General features: G+C 33.4%; 1 protein-coding gene across 1 annotated transcript in view; it reads left to right on the top strand.

Moving 5' to 3' along the window:
• Nucleotides 1–18,630, top strand: part of LOC129226690 (uncharacterized) — an 89,775-nt gene that overhangs the window by 49,094 nt on the left and 22,051 nt on the right. The window contains exons 16-18 of the mRNA XM_054861320.1: nt 94–186; nt 6,867–7,015; nt 17,638–17,886. Of these exons, the coding sequence (XP_054717295.1) occupies nt 94–186; nt 6,867–7,015; nt 17,638–17,886 (491 nt within the window). The remainder of the gene's footprint in view (nt 1–93; nt 187–6,866; nt 7,016–17,637; nt 17,887–18,630) is intronic.

The following is an 18,630-nucleotide window of genomic DNA, read 5'->3' as shown; positions in this document are numbered from 1 at the left end:
GTATTCATAGAATGGGAGATAACATGCATTGAATGTAGTAAAATAATTTTGTTTAGTTTTGTAGATTCTGATGTCTATATAATTTTCTTTTAGCAAGGTACAATGGTATCCAAAGGTACAATGAAAACTGACGAGTCATTGGACCGTATGAAAGAGATAATTGGATTGTTGCAGGATAAAGAAAGAGTAAGTTTGGAGAAATATAAGCTTATGGAAATAAAATATAAAGCTTGTTTGGAGGAAATGCGCAAGCGTGATGCAAATTTTAAGAGCAGAATTGAGTGTGCTGAAAACGAGTTATATGCTTGTAAAGTTAGTATGTTTCGTATTATCAGTCTTCGTTATCTTGTGTTGTTAGTGTTATTATTTTGATTTCAAAACTTTTAAATGAGCAGTATTTTACAGAACTTCGGTTAGGTTTTAAAATGAGGTTTCTAAATTGCCACCTTATTTAGTTCCAGATGTAGAAAAAAGAAAATTGTAATAATGTCATTGGTAAAAGTATTCTTTAGTTGCAATTTCCGAAGCTCACTTTTTTTTTGCAGGATTTATTTTTAAAAAAATTATATGCTATTTATTTAATTACTTTTGTGAGGTAAAAAATGTTGAATAAATTTAACATCAGTCATTGTTACTAAAAAGTAATTGTATTAAATAATCTTAAGAACTTTTGCTTAAAACTCCTAAGAAATTTTTTGTAACTAGGATTGCTGTTAAAGGCTTTTTTTTACTGAAACACATCAGGCATTGAGTATCAAAACCAGCTAAATCCGTGAACTTTCACTTCTTTGCATTTCATAATTTGATACTTATTGATTGTGCTGCGAAGCAATTTCAAATGCATCCAGCTCATTCAGTTTAAAAGCTGTTGTTAAAAAATCTGTTTTCTTTGAAAATAATCTTAATCAGTGAATATTTTTTGTTTCTCCTGTAAAAATTTGAAAAGTACATTGAGCTGGTTTTGGTACTAGACTCCGCAAATACTCTTTTCTGCTTTATAGTGTGATAAAAATGACTTTAGTTATGATTACTTTTATTGTCAGGGTTTCAAATCTTATGACTGGAACCTGTTACTATAAATATGTTCTGCATTGTGTTCTGACTGAAAGATCACATTCCAATCAAGTAACATGGAACTACAAGTAATTCTTAAGCATCTTATTAGTCCTAGTCATCAACAGAGTTAGAAATTTCGTGATGCTGTCGCGTTGGAAGATATAAGGAAGTCGGAGCTTGTGCTTCTGAACTAGTGGGAACAAAAGGAATTTCTACTGGTTCATACACAAATTTAAGTGTCTGTTAGCTTGGCCTGTTGTTCACTAGAAAGAGCTAGTATTCATGCTGCAGAAATCATTAAAAATTATTTCTTAATTTTTCAAATAACTTAAACAAATATCCAATGTGTGATATTACAACTCATTTGTCTTTTTGCTGTAAATTGGATCTATCTGAAGTATTCTAAATTTAATTTAAAACAAATGGAATAATATATAACCGAGACGTTTTATGTGTTAAGTTTGAAACCAGAATTAATTTAAGTTATAAGGTTAAAGTTATGGGGATTAGTTATCCACCTTCAGGGCTCAAAATTGACAGTGGTCTGTTGGTCCCGCACCCCAAAGCCATCCATCAGACCAGCAGAATTTTAATTTTAGTGATAAACTAAGTTTAAAAAAAAAACTACTTAAGTTTTTTTCTGGTTTTCTTTCCGAAAGTTTTAAGCATTATCATTTTTTAAAACTGTTGAGAATGTTTGCACTTTATTTGCAATGTTTAGGTCTTCTTTGCAAAAAAAGATAGATTAAGAAATATTTGCTGCATTATAACAAATTGATTTTGCCACCTCTCTAAACTAGCACACATTCTTGCCTGAATTCCTTTACCAGGGTTGTTGAACAGAAAGATGTGCTGTTTTCTTCCTCAGTCACTCAGACTGGGTATACGCACAAAATGTCGCGGGCCAAAATGTCGCCGTCCCAAAATGTCGCCGTCCCAAAATGTCGCCAGTCCAAAATGTCGCCAGTCCAAAATGTCGCCAGTCCACAATGTCGCCAGTCCACAATGTCGCCAGTCCAAAATGTCGCCAGTCCAAAATGTCGCCGGCCCAAAATTTGCTAGTTCAATTGGTACGAAAAATTTAAATGTACGTCGATGCTTTTCAGCATAAAAGTTGCGAAAGAATATTAATTGCCTTTCAAAGTAAGTTCCTTCAAAAATTCCAAACGTTTTCTCCTGTCTTAATTCGTAAGCATCAGATTAATTCCAGAAAATTAATAGTTTTCAGAAAAACATACGTTTTTCTGTATACTATTAAGAACGTAAACATGCGAAAGGCTGCTGCAACGGATTTCTCTTTCTCGTTTAATCTGATTAATAATAATACTCAAGATGTAAAGCAAAGGATCAAGATGTAACGCAAGGATTCAGACAAAAAATTAGTATGGAAGTAAAACTAAACTGTTCTAAAGGCGAATGAAAGAATAGTGAGGCGCTATGTGAATATGGCAAGAGAATAGGCGGTTTGTATTTTTTGGCGTAATGAAGTAAAAACAAATAACTCCTTCACTCTAGCATATTATTACCTTAGCGACAAGTCAGTAATTTAGGGGATCAGGCGGAATGGCCCCCGACTTTGAATTTTTTTTTTATATATACAAGTGGAAGTGCTTTTTATAGCAATCCTATGAAATTTGCATTGGTTATATGCCCGTTATCCTCCCTCTCCCCTTTCACTAGAAAAATTCGAAATCACGGGCCAGGGTGGAAATCAAGTAGAAAGGTATCTTAATGAAATTTAATTTTCTCATAGATTTTTTAACATCACCCTAAGAACTGTAAAAAAGAAAAAAAAAAAAAACTGTACGTTTTCAGTGAGATATACGTTGGTTAAAGTAAGATCAAAACTGTTCTGAGACTTTTTCTGGAAATGAAACTGAAGAAGTTTAACTAGACTGCTCGAGACCTTCCTCTGAGAGGACATTTGTATGTCCTTTGCGACCGGGATTTTGGGACAGTAAAACAAATGTTTAACAGAGATGACAGATTATTGCCGTGGAAACTGTCTTATAAGTAAAATTCTGAAATTACGTCGAAATCTTCACCGTCAAATCTTTTGAAATCAATGAAACCCGTAATTGCTAAAACAGGTGTCTTTCACTCAGATTTTTGAAAAACGACTCTACGCGATGACAAATATTTTCAATTCTCAACATTCATGAAATTTATATATTCGATAGAACATCAAGGGGGACAATTTCAGAACAGCTATTTTATTGAAGGTTTTCAAGAGGATACTTTCATGCTTGCGAAGTAGCGCTTGTCAGCTGAATCACATTTTCCAATTTTAAATAGAAAAGAAAAAATTTCACAATGTAGGGTGAAATAACTGATATCAATGAGATTATTCAGATCAATTTTGACCTAGACTTATTTTTAAAATGAGTTTCAAAAAGTAATAGTTCTAGCTCAATATAGCTTGGTAATTCAGAAAGAAAAGAATACTGATAATAATAATAATAAACAAATAAGTTTTCCCCTCTCAGAAAAAATGCTGTTTTAATTATTGAATTTTTACTACGCAAATTGTATAAGAATGCAAACTCAGTTTTTATTTAACACCCACGCTAGTTAAAGTGCTACAAAAATGAGAGGAATACACGGCTAATTTAGATTTTATTGATATCTTGCTCAACCAGTATATTTTTCATTGTTTATTTAATTACACTAACTCACGTAAACGATTACGAAACTCAACTTAGAACGAAAATAAGGCTTGTTTTCGTTTAATTTCACTTGCATACTACATTTTTGTATGAATCCTTGCATTACTTCTTGAGATATAGCAGTCACATAAAACGATTAAAAATATTCGGTGATCCATCCTTTTGGGATGACTGAAGCCAAAAATAAATGAGCAACTCGCCCTTTAAGATATACCTGTAGACCAAATTTTGTCTTAACCCTTGTACAGTAGACCCTCGTTTTACGCGGGTGTTATGTTCCACGGAAATGCTGCGTAAATCGAAACCGCGTAAATTGAGACCTAATATCAAAAATAGGGAATGGGTTCAAAATAGGGATTAGGTTCCGTAGATAAAAAAAATACTTCATTCTAGTGATGACTAATTGTATGAAAAGTTTAATGTGTACTTATATCGATTTTTATGCACAATATGCATAAAGAAAACAAACTAATTTCGTGTTCTGTTTATGAAGAAGAGCTGGCTATGATAGTCTTTTGGTAGTCATTAAGAATTTTTCCTCTAATTCTTTGCTGAGCATTAACGCATCCATGACCACTTGCGTCATTTCCTTGATAAAATCTTCCTTTACTAACAAATCAGAAAAAATATTATTTCTATTGTCTACGAATGGTTCAAAATTTTCAATGTGAGCGTTTTTGGTTGTTTGTCACCGGAGTCGGTATCCTCGTTGGTTTTGACCTCCTTTGTCACTCCTAAAAGCTCTTCTTCCAGTGAGTTCTGAACTGTGTGAGTTTAATCACTTTACTTCTATAATGGAAAAAGCTCTGGAACCAATCGCATAAAATGTCTCCAAGGACCCAAGTTCGATTATTAGCACGCCAAAATGCAGTTAGTTACAAGTAATCTGCAATCTATAGGAGCTTGGGTTTTGAAAGAGAGGAAAATGTAAAATGTTACCTGTTTGCATTGCCGCATCAGCGTAAAACCGAAACTCATCTGCGTAAATAAAATAAAGGTGTCAAATCTTCAACCGCGTATAATCGAAACTGCGTAAAATAAACCTGCTGAAAACGAGGGTCTACTGTATTACTTTTTGAGATATATCAGTCACAGATAAAAAAAAAGAAAGGAAAAAAAAACATTCGATTGCTCCACCCTCTGGTGTTATTGACCCCAAAATCTGTCCCCCTGCTGCTTCCTAACATTTTATTTGATTCCGTTCATCATTTTTTGAGCAATGACAGTCACGCATATCGATGAAAACGTTCAGTTTCTCCACTATCTTGAACGAATTGACGCAAAAAAACCACGCAGCCCTAAATCATATATGGGTACTTGCGGGTATCGTTCGAATTCTTACCACAGGTTTTGACGTAGAATGGCCCCAAAAAATCGGTCACATACAAACGCACACTATTCTTGAAGAAAAGTTTTAAAAAATTTATCGAACGTCAGAACTGAAGGCCGTCAGAACGTTTTACAGTTGGTAGATAGCGAGTCACAAGAAATAAGATAACGTAACGCTTGTATTCTATTTGTTTGCTGAAAAACAGCCGAGAGTTGGGAATCAAAACGGAGTAATCTTTTTAGAATTCATCAAGAAACTCGGTTAGTTCAGTCCCATTTTTAACGAAGACATTCATTAAAGGCAGTAATCATTTATTCTGCAAATTTGGTGTTAAACAGCATTTTTGTACATTTGCATTTTTCTTACCAACTGAATGAGCGAATTTTGGTTCTACGACATTTTGGCCCGGCGACATTTTGGCCCGGTGACATTTTGGACCGGCGACATTTTGGCCCGGCGACATTTCGGCCCGGCGACATTTTGGATCGCCGACATTTTGGCCCGGCGACATTTTGGACCGGCGACATTTCGGCCCGGCGACATTTCGGCCCGGCGACATTTTGGATCGGCGACATTTTGGCCTGGCGACATTTTGGACAAGCGACATTTTGGCCGCGACATTTTGTCCCGCGACATTTCGGTGGCGACATTTTGACCCCAAACCCTCAGACTGACTCTTTGCCTATTGAAAACTGCTTAATGATCTCATTAGTTTATGTTGATTTTTTTTTTAATATTTTTGTGCTTTTTTTTTATAAGGTTTCATTATTTAAAGCCAGGTCACAAAAATGAACCACTAGAAATTTGTACAGACCAACAAAATTTTGTAGTTATTGGTTAGTTGGACTAACGACTTATTTTTATAAATTTCTGCCCATGAACCTTGAATATATTTTATCAAACACGTGAATGTTTGACAAATGAAAATATCTTGCGCTACGTATGAAAAGCGTGAAGTTCTGGAAACATAACTGAGGTAAACTGAAGACCCTGATATTTTCTCCCAGCTGTGCAGTTTTACTTCAAGTATATTATAATAGGTCTCAACTGGTCCCTTCTTTTCTCTAAAAATCCCTTTTTTAGTTTCAAATTCTTAAAAGTTTGTTTTTTCTAGATGTGGTTCCTTTTTTCTTTTTTTTTTTTTTAAATTTCAGGCTTATTTTGAATTTTCCCTGTGATCTCTGATTAATTTTCCTTTTTTTTTCTTTGAAAAAAATGAAGGAATGTGATCACACTCCTATTACGATAATTTGATTCAAATGAGGGAATCAATTTTCAAGCATCACTAGAGTTTGAAAATATTGATTACATGTAATTAATTGCTTCAGTAGTTTCTCCTTCAAGGCAAAAATAATTATTTTGTTAAAAAAAATTTTTAAACTAATTAATCTCAAAAATTTGACCAATTAAAACCAGTGGTTAAGTGGCCAATTACTGATTATTGTCCATCAATCAATGAATCCGTAAATTTAAGCTCTAAAATTTAAAATAAAGATCCCTTTTGTCCCTTTGTCTTTTTAGAATTTAGGTACCTTTTCTCTCTAGGGACAAATTAAAAATATGTTGAGAACCCTGAAAGTACTTTATAAAAGTTGGCAATAGTTATTTTCAGGATTTGACAAAGCCCGAGTGGCTAAACAAATTAATTTGGTGACTGAAATTTTACTACAAACACTTGGAAATGATTTGTCTCATGCCTAAAAAAATTTCTGGCACCTAAGATTTTCGATTTTTTATCAGTCTCTTGTTATGTTTTCATTCTATACTTGAAGATATTTCCAGCTGTTTTATTAGCTTTTGTTATAAATTTTTAGCTTGCAAGTGAAGAACTCCATAAGAAAAATGTAGAGAATGAAAAACTGCGAAACGAAGTTGAGTCTCTTCAGATGTCTTTAAACAAAGCAAATGAAGTAAATGCAATAGCTAAAAAAGAGATTGAAAAAGTTCACCTGGATTTGCAAGAGTAAGTACATCTTGGCTTTTGCTTGAAATAAAAATGTTCCGTAAATTATTATAGATGCTAACTAGAATAGGTCCCCCATTGATGAGCCGAGTCACTTTCTACTACAGGCCCAAAGGCAAGCGAGAACATTGCAGGCCTAGAAAATGGTGGTTGAACCAAGAAGCCAAAAGAGTCTTTTTAGCCTAGTTCTTGTAGGTGATGATGATACTTGAAAAGCAATTAAGCTTCATGTTAGTTACACGGAACCTTTCTTTAGTGCAATAAAAGAAGCTATGTGCGAGGAATTTGGACTGGGGAAGAGCTTCCTTTTAATTCTGAAACACATATATACAGTTTTCTTGGAAAATTCGAGCTTGGATCATGTTGCATTTATTCAAACATATTCTCAGCACAATTACTACCAATTATTGAAAACCCATTTTCATTGTATTTTTATCACCATTTATTTTATTAATCTGTTTATTTATAATGTAGTAAATGTAAGTTTAACCATCAATACTTATCAGGATGTCAACAATTTAAATGAATTGATTTTAATCAGTGGTTGCAATCGTGATTTAATTTAAAAAAAAAATCTTTAAATTATTGATGCTTTTTTTCTTGTAACTTAAACCTTGAAATGCTTTTGAAAATTCGAAACTTTACTAGTTTTGCCTTTTTCTCAATAGAAACTTTTCCTTGGGGGCTGTCCATTAATCATGTGATTTTTTTTTTTTTGGCATTTTTTAACCCCTCCTGCCCTTTGGCGATACATGGTGAGGTTGAAGACACCCCCCCCCCCTTCTATATCACGTGTATTTTTAGAACCTATGAAAAATCTTATTATTCTTTTTAAATATTTAAAATACGGGTATAAGTATCATCTAATAATGAAAGTCTACAATAATAACAACAAAGACTATATTAATGAAAGGTATGCGAAAAAAATATTAAAGTAGAGTATCCTCGGACCACAGATTACCAAGACTTTCTTCCATGCCAACAACTGAAAAGCAACTCCAGTTGTAGTTGTAGGCACAGTACTCATGGGCGTCGCGACCCGTGGGGTCCGAGGGGTCCAGACCCCCTCAATAATTGAGAATCGACCCCCACAAATATTGAAATTTGTTAAGATGAAATCTATTATTTTGGGAGAACTTGTTACTGTTTTAATTCCAAAAAAGTACTCTAATGCAGCAGTTACACAACACATAATTTATTATGTGAAATGTTTAATTATTATGTAATCAAATAAAACTGAACTTCGCTGGTAAAATAGGAAAGCAACTGTCTGCAATGAAAGCTTAAAAGCAAAGAGTTGCTGCTAATTATAACCAGAAGTCTAAACTACCTGACTACCTCACAAGCCTCATTTTGAATTTTTACGGAGGAGAGTGGGGGGCAAAGGGTATGCACTTAATGTAAATTATACCAAAACAAATACAAGAACCACACCCTTTCACATGTAAATACATTATTTTCTAAAAACTTGGGGGCTCTTAATGACGGGCCTGCTCACACGACAAGGATTAGCTAGCCTCAAAGACATAGCAATGGTGAAGAAAACCTCATGCAGCTATACTGAGGGTTTGCTGTGAAGGAATGAACATAACACAATCATTATGAGAACGTAGACTACTTTGAAGCTTCTGCATTAGAACAACCCTAAAGCAGAAGTTTCAAAGAGAGAAAATGTACTCAACCGGAGATTCAAAAGGTGAGTGTATAAATGCTAAGGTTATATCTCATTGAGAAGATTAATAGAAATCACTTCTTATTTTCTCCGTGATTTGTGATGGAAGAACAGAAATTTCAGGGTCATACATTATGTCGAGGTTAAAAGACACTCAAGATCTCTACAAACCTTCTACAAAATTCCTGCAACAGCGGAAGAAAGCCGCCTCTTATAACTGATATGTTGCCCCCTCCCCTTTTTTTTAGAAGTTGGGCCTCCAATTTCATTTTAATGATAAAAATAAAAGAAAAACCTGCAGTCTTAAAAATGAACAAGTAGATGTGATAAAGGAACAAATACAATAAAAGTGAAACAAAAAAAATATTTTTTAAATTTTTATAAATGCAATCTTAAAATATAATAGGAACATTGAGATTCTTTTATTATTCAATTACCTTACCGCGCGACCAAAATGCATTTTAAATAGAAAAAAAAGTTGAATTACAGTGAACCGTTCAAATTTTAATTTAAGGACCCGAAAACAGCGTTTTTCTGTAATATGAGGGCGATAAAATGCTTGCAAAAATTAGAACAAAGATAGAAACCCCCTGACTTTTCTCCATCAGATAAAATTTGTTCCAATGCTCCAAGAAAATTAGAATGGGAATTATAACTCTGTCTAATTTCATGCTAAACTATAAGAAAGCCTTCAACTAGAAATAAATTGTTGAACAATGCTTTTATTTAAATTTGTAGCATGAAGAAAACCATTGAAAAGAAAGATCTGTGGCCTTTTTTTTTTCTTGCATATGAAAAAATAAAATTCTGGCTTTTGTTTTGAGGTTTTTCCTGTACTCTGGATTTAAAAATTGTCCTTTTTGGTTATTTTTTCCCAATCTGTCACTAAATTTTAGATTTTTTTTGGTTCAAGCCAGATTGTTGAACATGCGTCACTTGACATAACTTTTATTTGCGAGGTGTATCGTACAAAACCGAGTAACGCAGCTAGTATTTAAAATAAATTGATTTTTGAACTTCTAAATTTTAATGAAAACAGAAGACTGATCACATTAACAAAATATTCTAGGAATCCAACAAAATGGTGACAATAAACAGTTTTGTAGAACAGCAGATTAAAAATTTCTTTTTTTTTTATCTATAATAATTGAATTCATTCCTAGGACAGGAGAGTGACATGAAAACCCGGGCACAAACTTTAAAATGATGTATCTTGATTATTTAAATAATTATTTTTATTTAAAAATGCTATTTTACACCTATAAGTATGCATAATTTTGTACTACAAATTAAGTTTGTGAAATGTTGATCTAAAATTTTAAAATAATTTAAGTATATTTGAGAAAGGAATGGGAACACTCCAAAAGAGCGATTTTCTGGTTGTTCAAAAATTTTGTTGGGGAAAATAAATGAGTTATTGTTTTAATAATAATGGAATAACACTAGAAAAGTTATTTCTAACTATTAAAAAAAAAGAAAAAAAAATTCTATGTCAAACAATCCTTGTGTTAGGCTCCTGGGACATAATAGTGTTTGCATTTTGGAGAATCACCCACTTACAACTACACTCAGGAATATTGAAAATAGCACCCCAAGAAGGAAGAATTGGATTAGAGTGAAATTTAATATACATAAAAATGCATGTGAGAGAGACACTTGATCCGAAAATCCAGGCAGTTAAACAAATACAGGCTAATAAATGAGATACAGTGCTACTTCAATGGCGCATTGGACCCCTTTTTGCTGCAATACATGCCGTAACACGAACCGACATTGAGCTAATTAAATGTCTGATGTTGTCCTGAGGCAGATGATCCCCCAAATTTTGAGCAGCCACTTCTAAATCTTGCACAGAGAAACATGGTGGTGTCAGACGCTTCAGCTGATTCCATACATGCTCTATAGGGGACAAGTCTGGGGAGCCGGTTGGCCATGGAAGAGCCTCAAAAGGACGTAAGAAGTCTTAAGCAACTCTAGCTGTGTGCGGGCGGGCATTATCTTGCTGGAAAATTGCCCCTGGGAAACCATTTAGGAACAGTCCTACATGTGGTTGCAGAATGTCATTAAAATAACGCTGGCCGTTAAGGTTCTGCGTACCACTGCTAGAGTGGATCGACTATCATAAGCTATGTCTCCCCAGACCATTATGCTCGCTGTTCGGGCTGTTTGTAGTGCTATAAAATGGGTTGAGTGGTACCTTTCTCCAGGGCACCTCCACATCCGTTCGCAGTTATCATCTAACCTCAAAATGAACCAGGATTCATCACTGAACACCACCTTTTGCCAGTCAGTGACATCTTACATCGCACCAGTGTAGACGGAGTTGCCTATGCTTTGGTGGAAAACGGAATATGTGAAAAGGGTGCTTGGACTGCAGATTCAGTGTCACAAGACGTTTAGAAATGGTTAGAGGAACAACTGCTACCCCTATGTCTGCTTGTATGGTGAAACGAGTCACTGCGGGATCCACGAGTGCTTGCCGCACAATCCTTGGATTATCTCTCCTTGTCGACTTCCTAGTCGCTCCAAACCCAGTTTTTTGCATGTGGGTACCTTCTCGTGTCCACTGCCTACAACAGTTTCTAACGGAACACTCCTAACGATCCACGTGAGCAACAACACGGCTCATCGACCAACTTGCAATTTTCATGCCGATGATCAAACCTCTCTCAAACGTTTAACTGTAAGCAAAGCTTTCTAACTAATCGACCTGGCATCCTTCACTCATTAAGGCTCTCCAACAATCGTGATGTAATCGTAATATTTATAAATCCCTAATTATGCACTGGTTTATACAGCACCTTTTTCCTGGTTGCATCGATACTGTAGGGTAAACGGTCATGCGCATTGACACCAAACTTGGATCATTCGCACATCAGATGTCACTCTTCTCATGGCCTGATTAATGCACGGTCCATCGGGTCCGCGGACCTAGGCACCACACATTTAGGGGCACCAAAATGGCCTAGCCTAAATTCTTTTACTTATTTCCTTTTTCAAAGAAAAAAAAAAGCTTATTTTACTTTTTCTCAACTTTAAGGGAGAAGGGGCTCAAAATGTTTTAAAAATCGGCTCAAAAACTCATAAAGTTAAAAAAATTTGCGTAAAGAAGTCGTTGTTCCTTAGCTCTAGAATTTCAAAAAAATTACTCAGATGACATGGATGAACATATTCCAGAAGAATTTTCAAATTTTTGCACACATTTCAAATTTTTGCAAACGTAACCCTTCTTCTGGAGAATGTTTAAAAAGGATAAGAGCAGTAAACATTACACATACATTTTCGAATGTGGAATCGCCCCTGCAGCTTCTTACCTTGCCTATCAGCAGCTGTTCCAGTGAACGTTCCTTTTCAATTTTGAAAAGAATCAAATCATTTGAGAAGCTGCATTTCTCAGGATAATTTACAGTTGTTTTCCTTATTGACCATTGAAAATTCTATGACATCAAACATAGATTTCGATTATTTGATCGACACATTTGCCTCTGTTAAAGCCAAAAAGAAGCCTTTTTAAAGCTTGCTGTCAGAATTAGTAAGATTTTTTTTTTTTGCAGTTTTAAAATGTTTTTAAACTCTTTTTTGCCTTAAGAGGCAATTCTAACTGTGATTAGTTTGGTGACTATCAAGTGTTTGGTATTCAAATTCCAGGTTTCCATTTTTAAATGTAGTAATGTTCCTTTAAAATGTACACTGTAAAAAAATTCTGAATCGTTACTGAGTATTTCCGTGTAACGTTTCGGGATTTCAATGGTTTTATTGACTTCCTGGAAACATTCAGTATCCAGAGATGTGATTTTTCAGTATTTTTACTCAATTCAGTATTTTTTGAGAGAGCAAAATACTGTGTGCAGAAAAAAGAAAGCATTAAAAGCTTAACTCAACGTGTTCCATTTAACTTCAAGCATCTGATAAAAATAGTGTGTCGAATAGATACTAAAATACATAGGAAAGCTTTCAGGTGTAGTAAAATATGCAGACAGTATTATGTTTGTTCACAAAGCCATGTAATTTCAGTATTTGTCATCCTGTTTGGGTCACATGTCTGCGTATCATTGTCAAAAAGTTTCCTGAATTGCTACAAGTTGTCCAAAAATAGACTTCTCTCTGTTTTAAAGAAATATTTTTAGCTCCCAGTTCAAAGATTAACTGAGAATATAAGGTGTATTTGTTTGAGTTCAATTATAGCTAGTCCATGCAGAAAAACTTCCAAAGGGAGCGAATATGTATGGACTAGTAGCTTTGCAAGAATTGCAATCAAGTGAGATGCTTGACTCTTACTTGCAATTCTGGCTCAGAGGTGGTCATGTTTGCAATGCTGCTTTTGGAGCTGTCTTGGATACATTAGGTAGGCGCCAAGCTGTTATATTAGCTCTACCTAAGATTACTCTGAAGTCCCAGTGAAACGACTGGCATTAAACGGGAAGATTTCTGGATTTTTCAGGAAGGTTACTGAATATTCGCGGTAAATGTTCCTGGTTTTTGCGAGCTATGTTACTGGCAGAAAGTGGGCACATCAGCTGCCTATTATTTTCCAGGAACGTTTCTGAATCGTTTTTTACAATGTGGTTTCTAGTATGAAACATTGACTTTAAAATTATGCAGATTTTCTCATGGGGGGGGGGCACCAAATTCTACTCAGGACCTGGGCACCAGTTTGGCTTGATCGGACCCTGACTCTTCTTATATGCAAAATTTTGCGATTGTACCTTTCTTCTTTCTTGGGGCGTTATTTTGAATGTTCCTGAGTGTATAGCTATGTTAATTTAATAAACCCATGCCTCGTAGACTGTCGGGTCAAAATACCTGCTTTTTTAAAGTCCTGCGAGCGGTGAAAAGTAGCCAATGGGTACCTTCACTTAATCATGTTCTGCTTTTTAGCACTTTTTAATGGAATTTAAAATATTATTCCTAAAGACCTAAAAACATAAGAGATTAATTTAATAACCTTTTTATGCGTAAAAATAAATAGAATATGTTTGGATTTAAATACTTAAGGTTGGTAGGTAAGCTATGCATATTTTATTTATGGAATAAGTATATTTGTTTTCTCAATGTTATGAAAAACTGTAAGATTTAACAATAACATCTACTGCAAATAAAACTATAAGTGAATTTTTATTATTTGAACAATGTTCATAAAAAGATATAGTTAATGTATACACATTTTAACTTACCTTTTTAGTATTAGAACAATAAAAGAGGATATTAGAAGACTTCTTTGCTTGGTGCTTTTGGCAGTAATCTAGTAAAAGATCATTTGCCCATTTCATAGATTCTTCTTTCCTAGTATATTTTTATTTCGCACAATTCATTAAATTCTTTTTGAGCTACACCAGGTTCTTTCCTATCTTATATTCTGCTAATAGGTCTTTATACAGATCATCTAGTTTAGACATTGTTTTAATGCAAACCTATGAGGTTAAACAATTGACTCGTGTATTCAGTGCCAAAACAACAGAATAATGGAGTCGGGCGCGCGGGCGGTTGTAGCGGCTTGTGATCGAGAACTTCACTTTGCTGGTTTGGCAACAGCGTGATGGTGAATCAAAGTCGCACACTACAAGCCACTTTTTGGTTGAATGTTGCGCATTTGTCCAAAAAATAAATACACATGATATATTACTACAACCCTCCCTCCCCCTATGTGATGTTTCGTGATTTTTTCTGGACCCCTCCCCCCCCCCCATTCGAGCCTCACATGATTAATGGACAGCCTCTTGTATAGATTTTGTCTCTAGGGTTTGAACGCACTTGATCATTTTTATCTACTTATGTTTTCTTTCCTTACTCAACTAAAAAATTCAAATTTTCATTCAGTGGTTAGTGAACACTTAAAAATTAGTTGCTACTTTTTTTATTAGTGGCCACTGTATTCAGGATTTTTTTCTTTTAATAAAAACAATGAGGAAATTATAATGCTCTACACTAAAAGCTGGATGTAAAGAAAAGTGCTGGGAAATGACGCCTGTTGCTGTAGTGTGTGCTTATACATACAAAATATTTTAAAAACCTAGAAATTAATATTGCTTCAACCATGACTTCTTATTTACAAAAATTAAAGCATGTACAAAAAAGTTTTGAAAAAATCAGAAATAATATTTAAAAAGATATTTAAATTATAAAAAATATGAAATTTATGTGTGTGTGTGTGTTTTTTTTTTTTTTTTTAATACATATACTTTTACGAGAGAACAAAAAAAAAATAAATAGCTGTCTGATTTTATGATATTACCCTCTGTACATTAAGTGTAATAAAACTTATATTTAAATATCTGACAACTGTGTTCTTGAAAATATATTAATGTTAAAATTAAAAATAATACTTAAAATTTAATTTGGCTTTTTGTTCATTTCACTCCCATTTGTATCATTTAATGCTACCTAATTTGTTTATTTCCCCCATTTTTTTGTATTTATAGTGTAGTAGTATACCATATCTTAATATATAAAAATCTTCTGTGCGTACGTTTGTCACCATAAGGCTTTTAAACGGCTGGACCGATTTTGATCAAATTTTTTGTGCATAATTAAGTTGTGGCAAGCATGGTTTCGAAGCGCAATGGGTTGAATCGGAAAAGTTTTTGTTAATTAATTAATTTAAACATTGGATGGCAAAATCTCCCAAATGATTAATATTTATTTTAACCTATTGTTGAGCCAGAACTGAAATAAATATTTAACCTGTTGCCAAAGGACAATAAGAAAGCCAGCTCTGCTTTTTATAATGAAATTTCCTACTGTGATATGTCAACTGAGAATAGATAAAATGTAGAGAGTGAGAGTGAAGCCTTCATTTCTTGAAAGCAACGATTTTAGGTCCAGTGATATATTTTAAAGTAAAGTACTGCAAGGTTCACATAAAACGTGTATTCTGTCGTCGTAGTTGAACCATGTGACCGGATCGGTGCTTTAGATTTTCCTAACCAAATGATAAAGTACTGTACCTAGCAACATTTGTTTCTCAGCAGAAATCCATCTGATTTTTGGCACCAATGTCAAGAATACTTTAAAGATTATCTAACTAATCAGTTCATTATTTAAAGAAAAGATGATGGAATTTAAAGATGAAACAAATTTTATTTTCGTCCAGATAAATTACAACAGGGTAGTTCAGTACACAAAAGATCAGTCCAGTGGAAGATCTTTATCTTTGGTGGAAAGAACAGATTAGGCAATATATAAAGCTTAAAAAGTTTTGGTTCAAAAGATCGGACCACTAATCGGTCGGAGTCGGCTTCTCTCACTGATTGGTTGGATTACAGTAACATGGTGGCTTGGCGCCTTTGGCTATAAACAATCAAGTTGCGCAATCATTTGTTTACATTTAAAGATACTGTTAATGTAATTTATTGTATTTTTTGTTTATTTGGCGAAATATTTCAAATTGCAAAGAATTGTTTTTCGTTTTTAAAAAGTTTTTCGTCATTTTAGTTGAAGAATGTTTATTTTACATCGGGAAGAAGTGGGAATTGAGATATGAGTGATTTTCGCTTATTCAGAGAACTGTTTTTACCTTTATCATTTTTCTAAACAATATGCTTTCGATTGTTTTATTCTTTTTCATATGGGAGATGTTGCAGCGGGATTTCCCGTTTGTTCTAGATGGGTAGGTAGATTTTTACACTTAATATCTGAGGACGCTTTTTATCTTTTGAGTATGGCTGAAAGAACAAACCATCAAGTACGAGAGAAAAAATAGTTAATAAAACAGTGGGCATTAGATAAATCAAGTTGTAATAAATATACAAATTCTGACAGCATATCAGCTTAAAACATTTTTTTTACTTCTTTTTTTCAACAGAACAGTTCAAATACTTCATAGTTTATTGAAATTTTGTAACTTTTCAATTTATAAAGTTTGAATAGAACAATGTCTGTGGATCCTCTAGTATATATTAAATTTTGATTTAAATCCCCTATGCATTTATATTAATTTTTCAATGACTTTTTTCCTGATTTTACAATATATTATGAATATATTGTAAATACAATACATTATTCTGAGTTGACAATATCAATGTTATTCCGTATTTTTTTTACTGTCTGGCTTCTATTTATATAATTTCGTCTTTGTTGTCATAATTTTTTTCTCTTTTCTCATCCTTTTTTATCCATCTTGTTCATTTTTTATTGTTTTTTTTTTCTATTCAATTTAATCTGTCTTGCTTAATTTATTTCATACATGTTTCCATTTTTGTTATGCAGTTGTAATTTTTCCTTCTCTATTTGTCTTTATTTTTATTTTTCCGAAATTTTTTTTTGTTTTATTTCCTGAAGGTTTTCTTTCAATCTGCCTTTTTCTTTTCTTATGGTTCAAGTTTATTGAAATTCCCTTTTTTATTTCAATTTTAGTGGCTTAACCTTCTAGCAGTAAAATTATTTCTTGCCTAGGTTGTATGCCTGTGAGAAAACTCTTGCTCATTGTTTGCATTCCTATTAGTTCTGATTTATAATTTTCTCATTGGTGTTCAGTTAATCCATTATTTTACTTTTTACTCTGCTTGCTCTTCGACCTCTTTTTTTTTTTTTTTTTTTTTTTGATGTCTTTTTATCCATAAGCTCAGTTGTTGTGATTGAAAGAGGCTTTCCTTATGATGCTGAAGCATGTGTCTGCAGTAATCTAATTTGTGCAAATTTATAAATATGAGCAACAGTCTTTTATTTAAAAAAAAAAAAGAAAAATCTAAAAAAATCATGATTTTTCCACACCTGGTACTTATAGTTAAAATCATTTGTCTTTTTTATTATAAGGTTTTATTATGATGCTGATTCTGTTGTTTGTGTGTGAGGAGAAGTTCCTTCATATGAATGGGGCCCAGGGCTGGCAATTTCCGTGGGATTCATTCATTTGAAAGGAGGTAGCTAGAAATTAGCAGCATCTCCGTTTGAGTGACTGAAAATTAGGCTCAATGTATAATGGATATTATATTTTTCTGTACATTTCAAATAGGTTGGAGAAAAATCATATTGATATTAAAAACTGGCAAGATAATATGACGAAATCTCTTTTGGAATCTCGAGAGGATAGTAAAAGCCTTCATGAAACATTGTTGAAAACTGAAGAACGGTGTAAAAAAGTATCTGTAGAATCTGAAGAAAAATGTAAAAAATTGGCTGAAAAATTAGCTGAATCTGAAGAGAAGTGTAAAAGAACTAATGAAAAATTGCAGTTGCTGGAAAAGAAGGAAATATCACTGCGGTATGTATTTTCAACCCTTGCTTATGTCACTGTTCTGATAGTGTGTGCAATATCAATTCCAAAATTTTCTTTCTTCTACATTATTAACATTTGAAATTTTATAAAATATTTCTGCTCCATGGAATAATGACTTGGATTTTTGCATTTCAAACTAAGTTTTGAATTTTTAAGAAAGTTGTTATACTTATATATTGTCTTGTTATGTAAGTTTATAATATAGGATGAAGGAAATTAAACAAAGGTGGATAAAAGTGAGCTTGTTCAATGTGATTATTACTTAGTAATAAAGTCCTCCTACATAAAATTAAAAGGAAGTTTAAAAAAAATTAAACGATATATATTCTTTATGCACTTTAAGAGAATCAGCCCTAATAATTTTGATCACAGTATTATGCTTGTTCGCTATGGTCAAAAATTTTCTATGCACCTTGAACCTTATTCACATAACTAAGTTTTATGTGCTGTGCTTCCGTCTGTCATTTTTGTCCACAAGTATATCGACAAGATTATGGTTGCCAAATTTTGTAGTCTGTTTGGCAGTATATTGCCAAGTTGAAATGACAATCACGATTTAAAATGAACCAAGTAAAGTACTACAGAAAAGTGCGCAATTCTATTTCTACACTTTTATGTGTGTAGAAAAATGTCTAAAAGGCTATTTATTGAAGTATTGCCTCTAACATGCATACACTCACCCATTCTTTAGAGTTATGAAAACATCTATTGTTTAATAGACATAAAAGA

The sequence above is a fragment of the Uloborus diversus genome, chromosome 7 (assembly GCF_026930045.1).
Source record: "Uloborus diversus isolate 005 chromosome 7, Udiv.v.3.1, whole genome shotgun sequence".
Taxonomy (NCBI): Eukaryota; Metazoa; Arthropoda; class Arachnida; order Araneae; family Uloboridae; genus Uloborus; species Uloborus diversus.
This window is presented reverse-complemented; position numbering and strand designations above follow the sequence as displayed.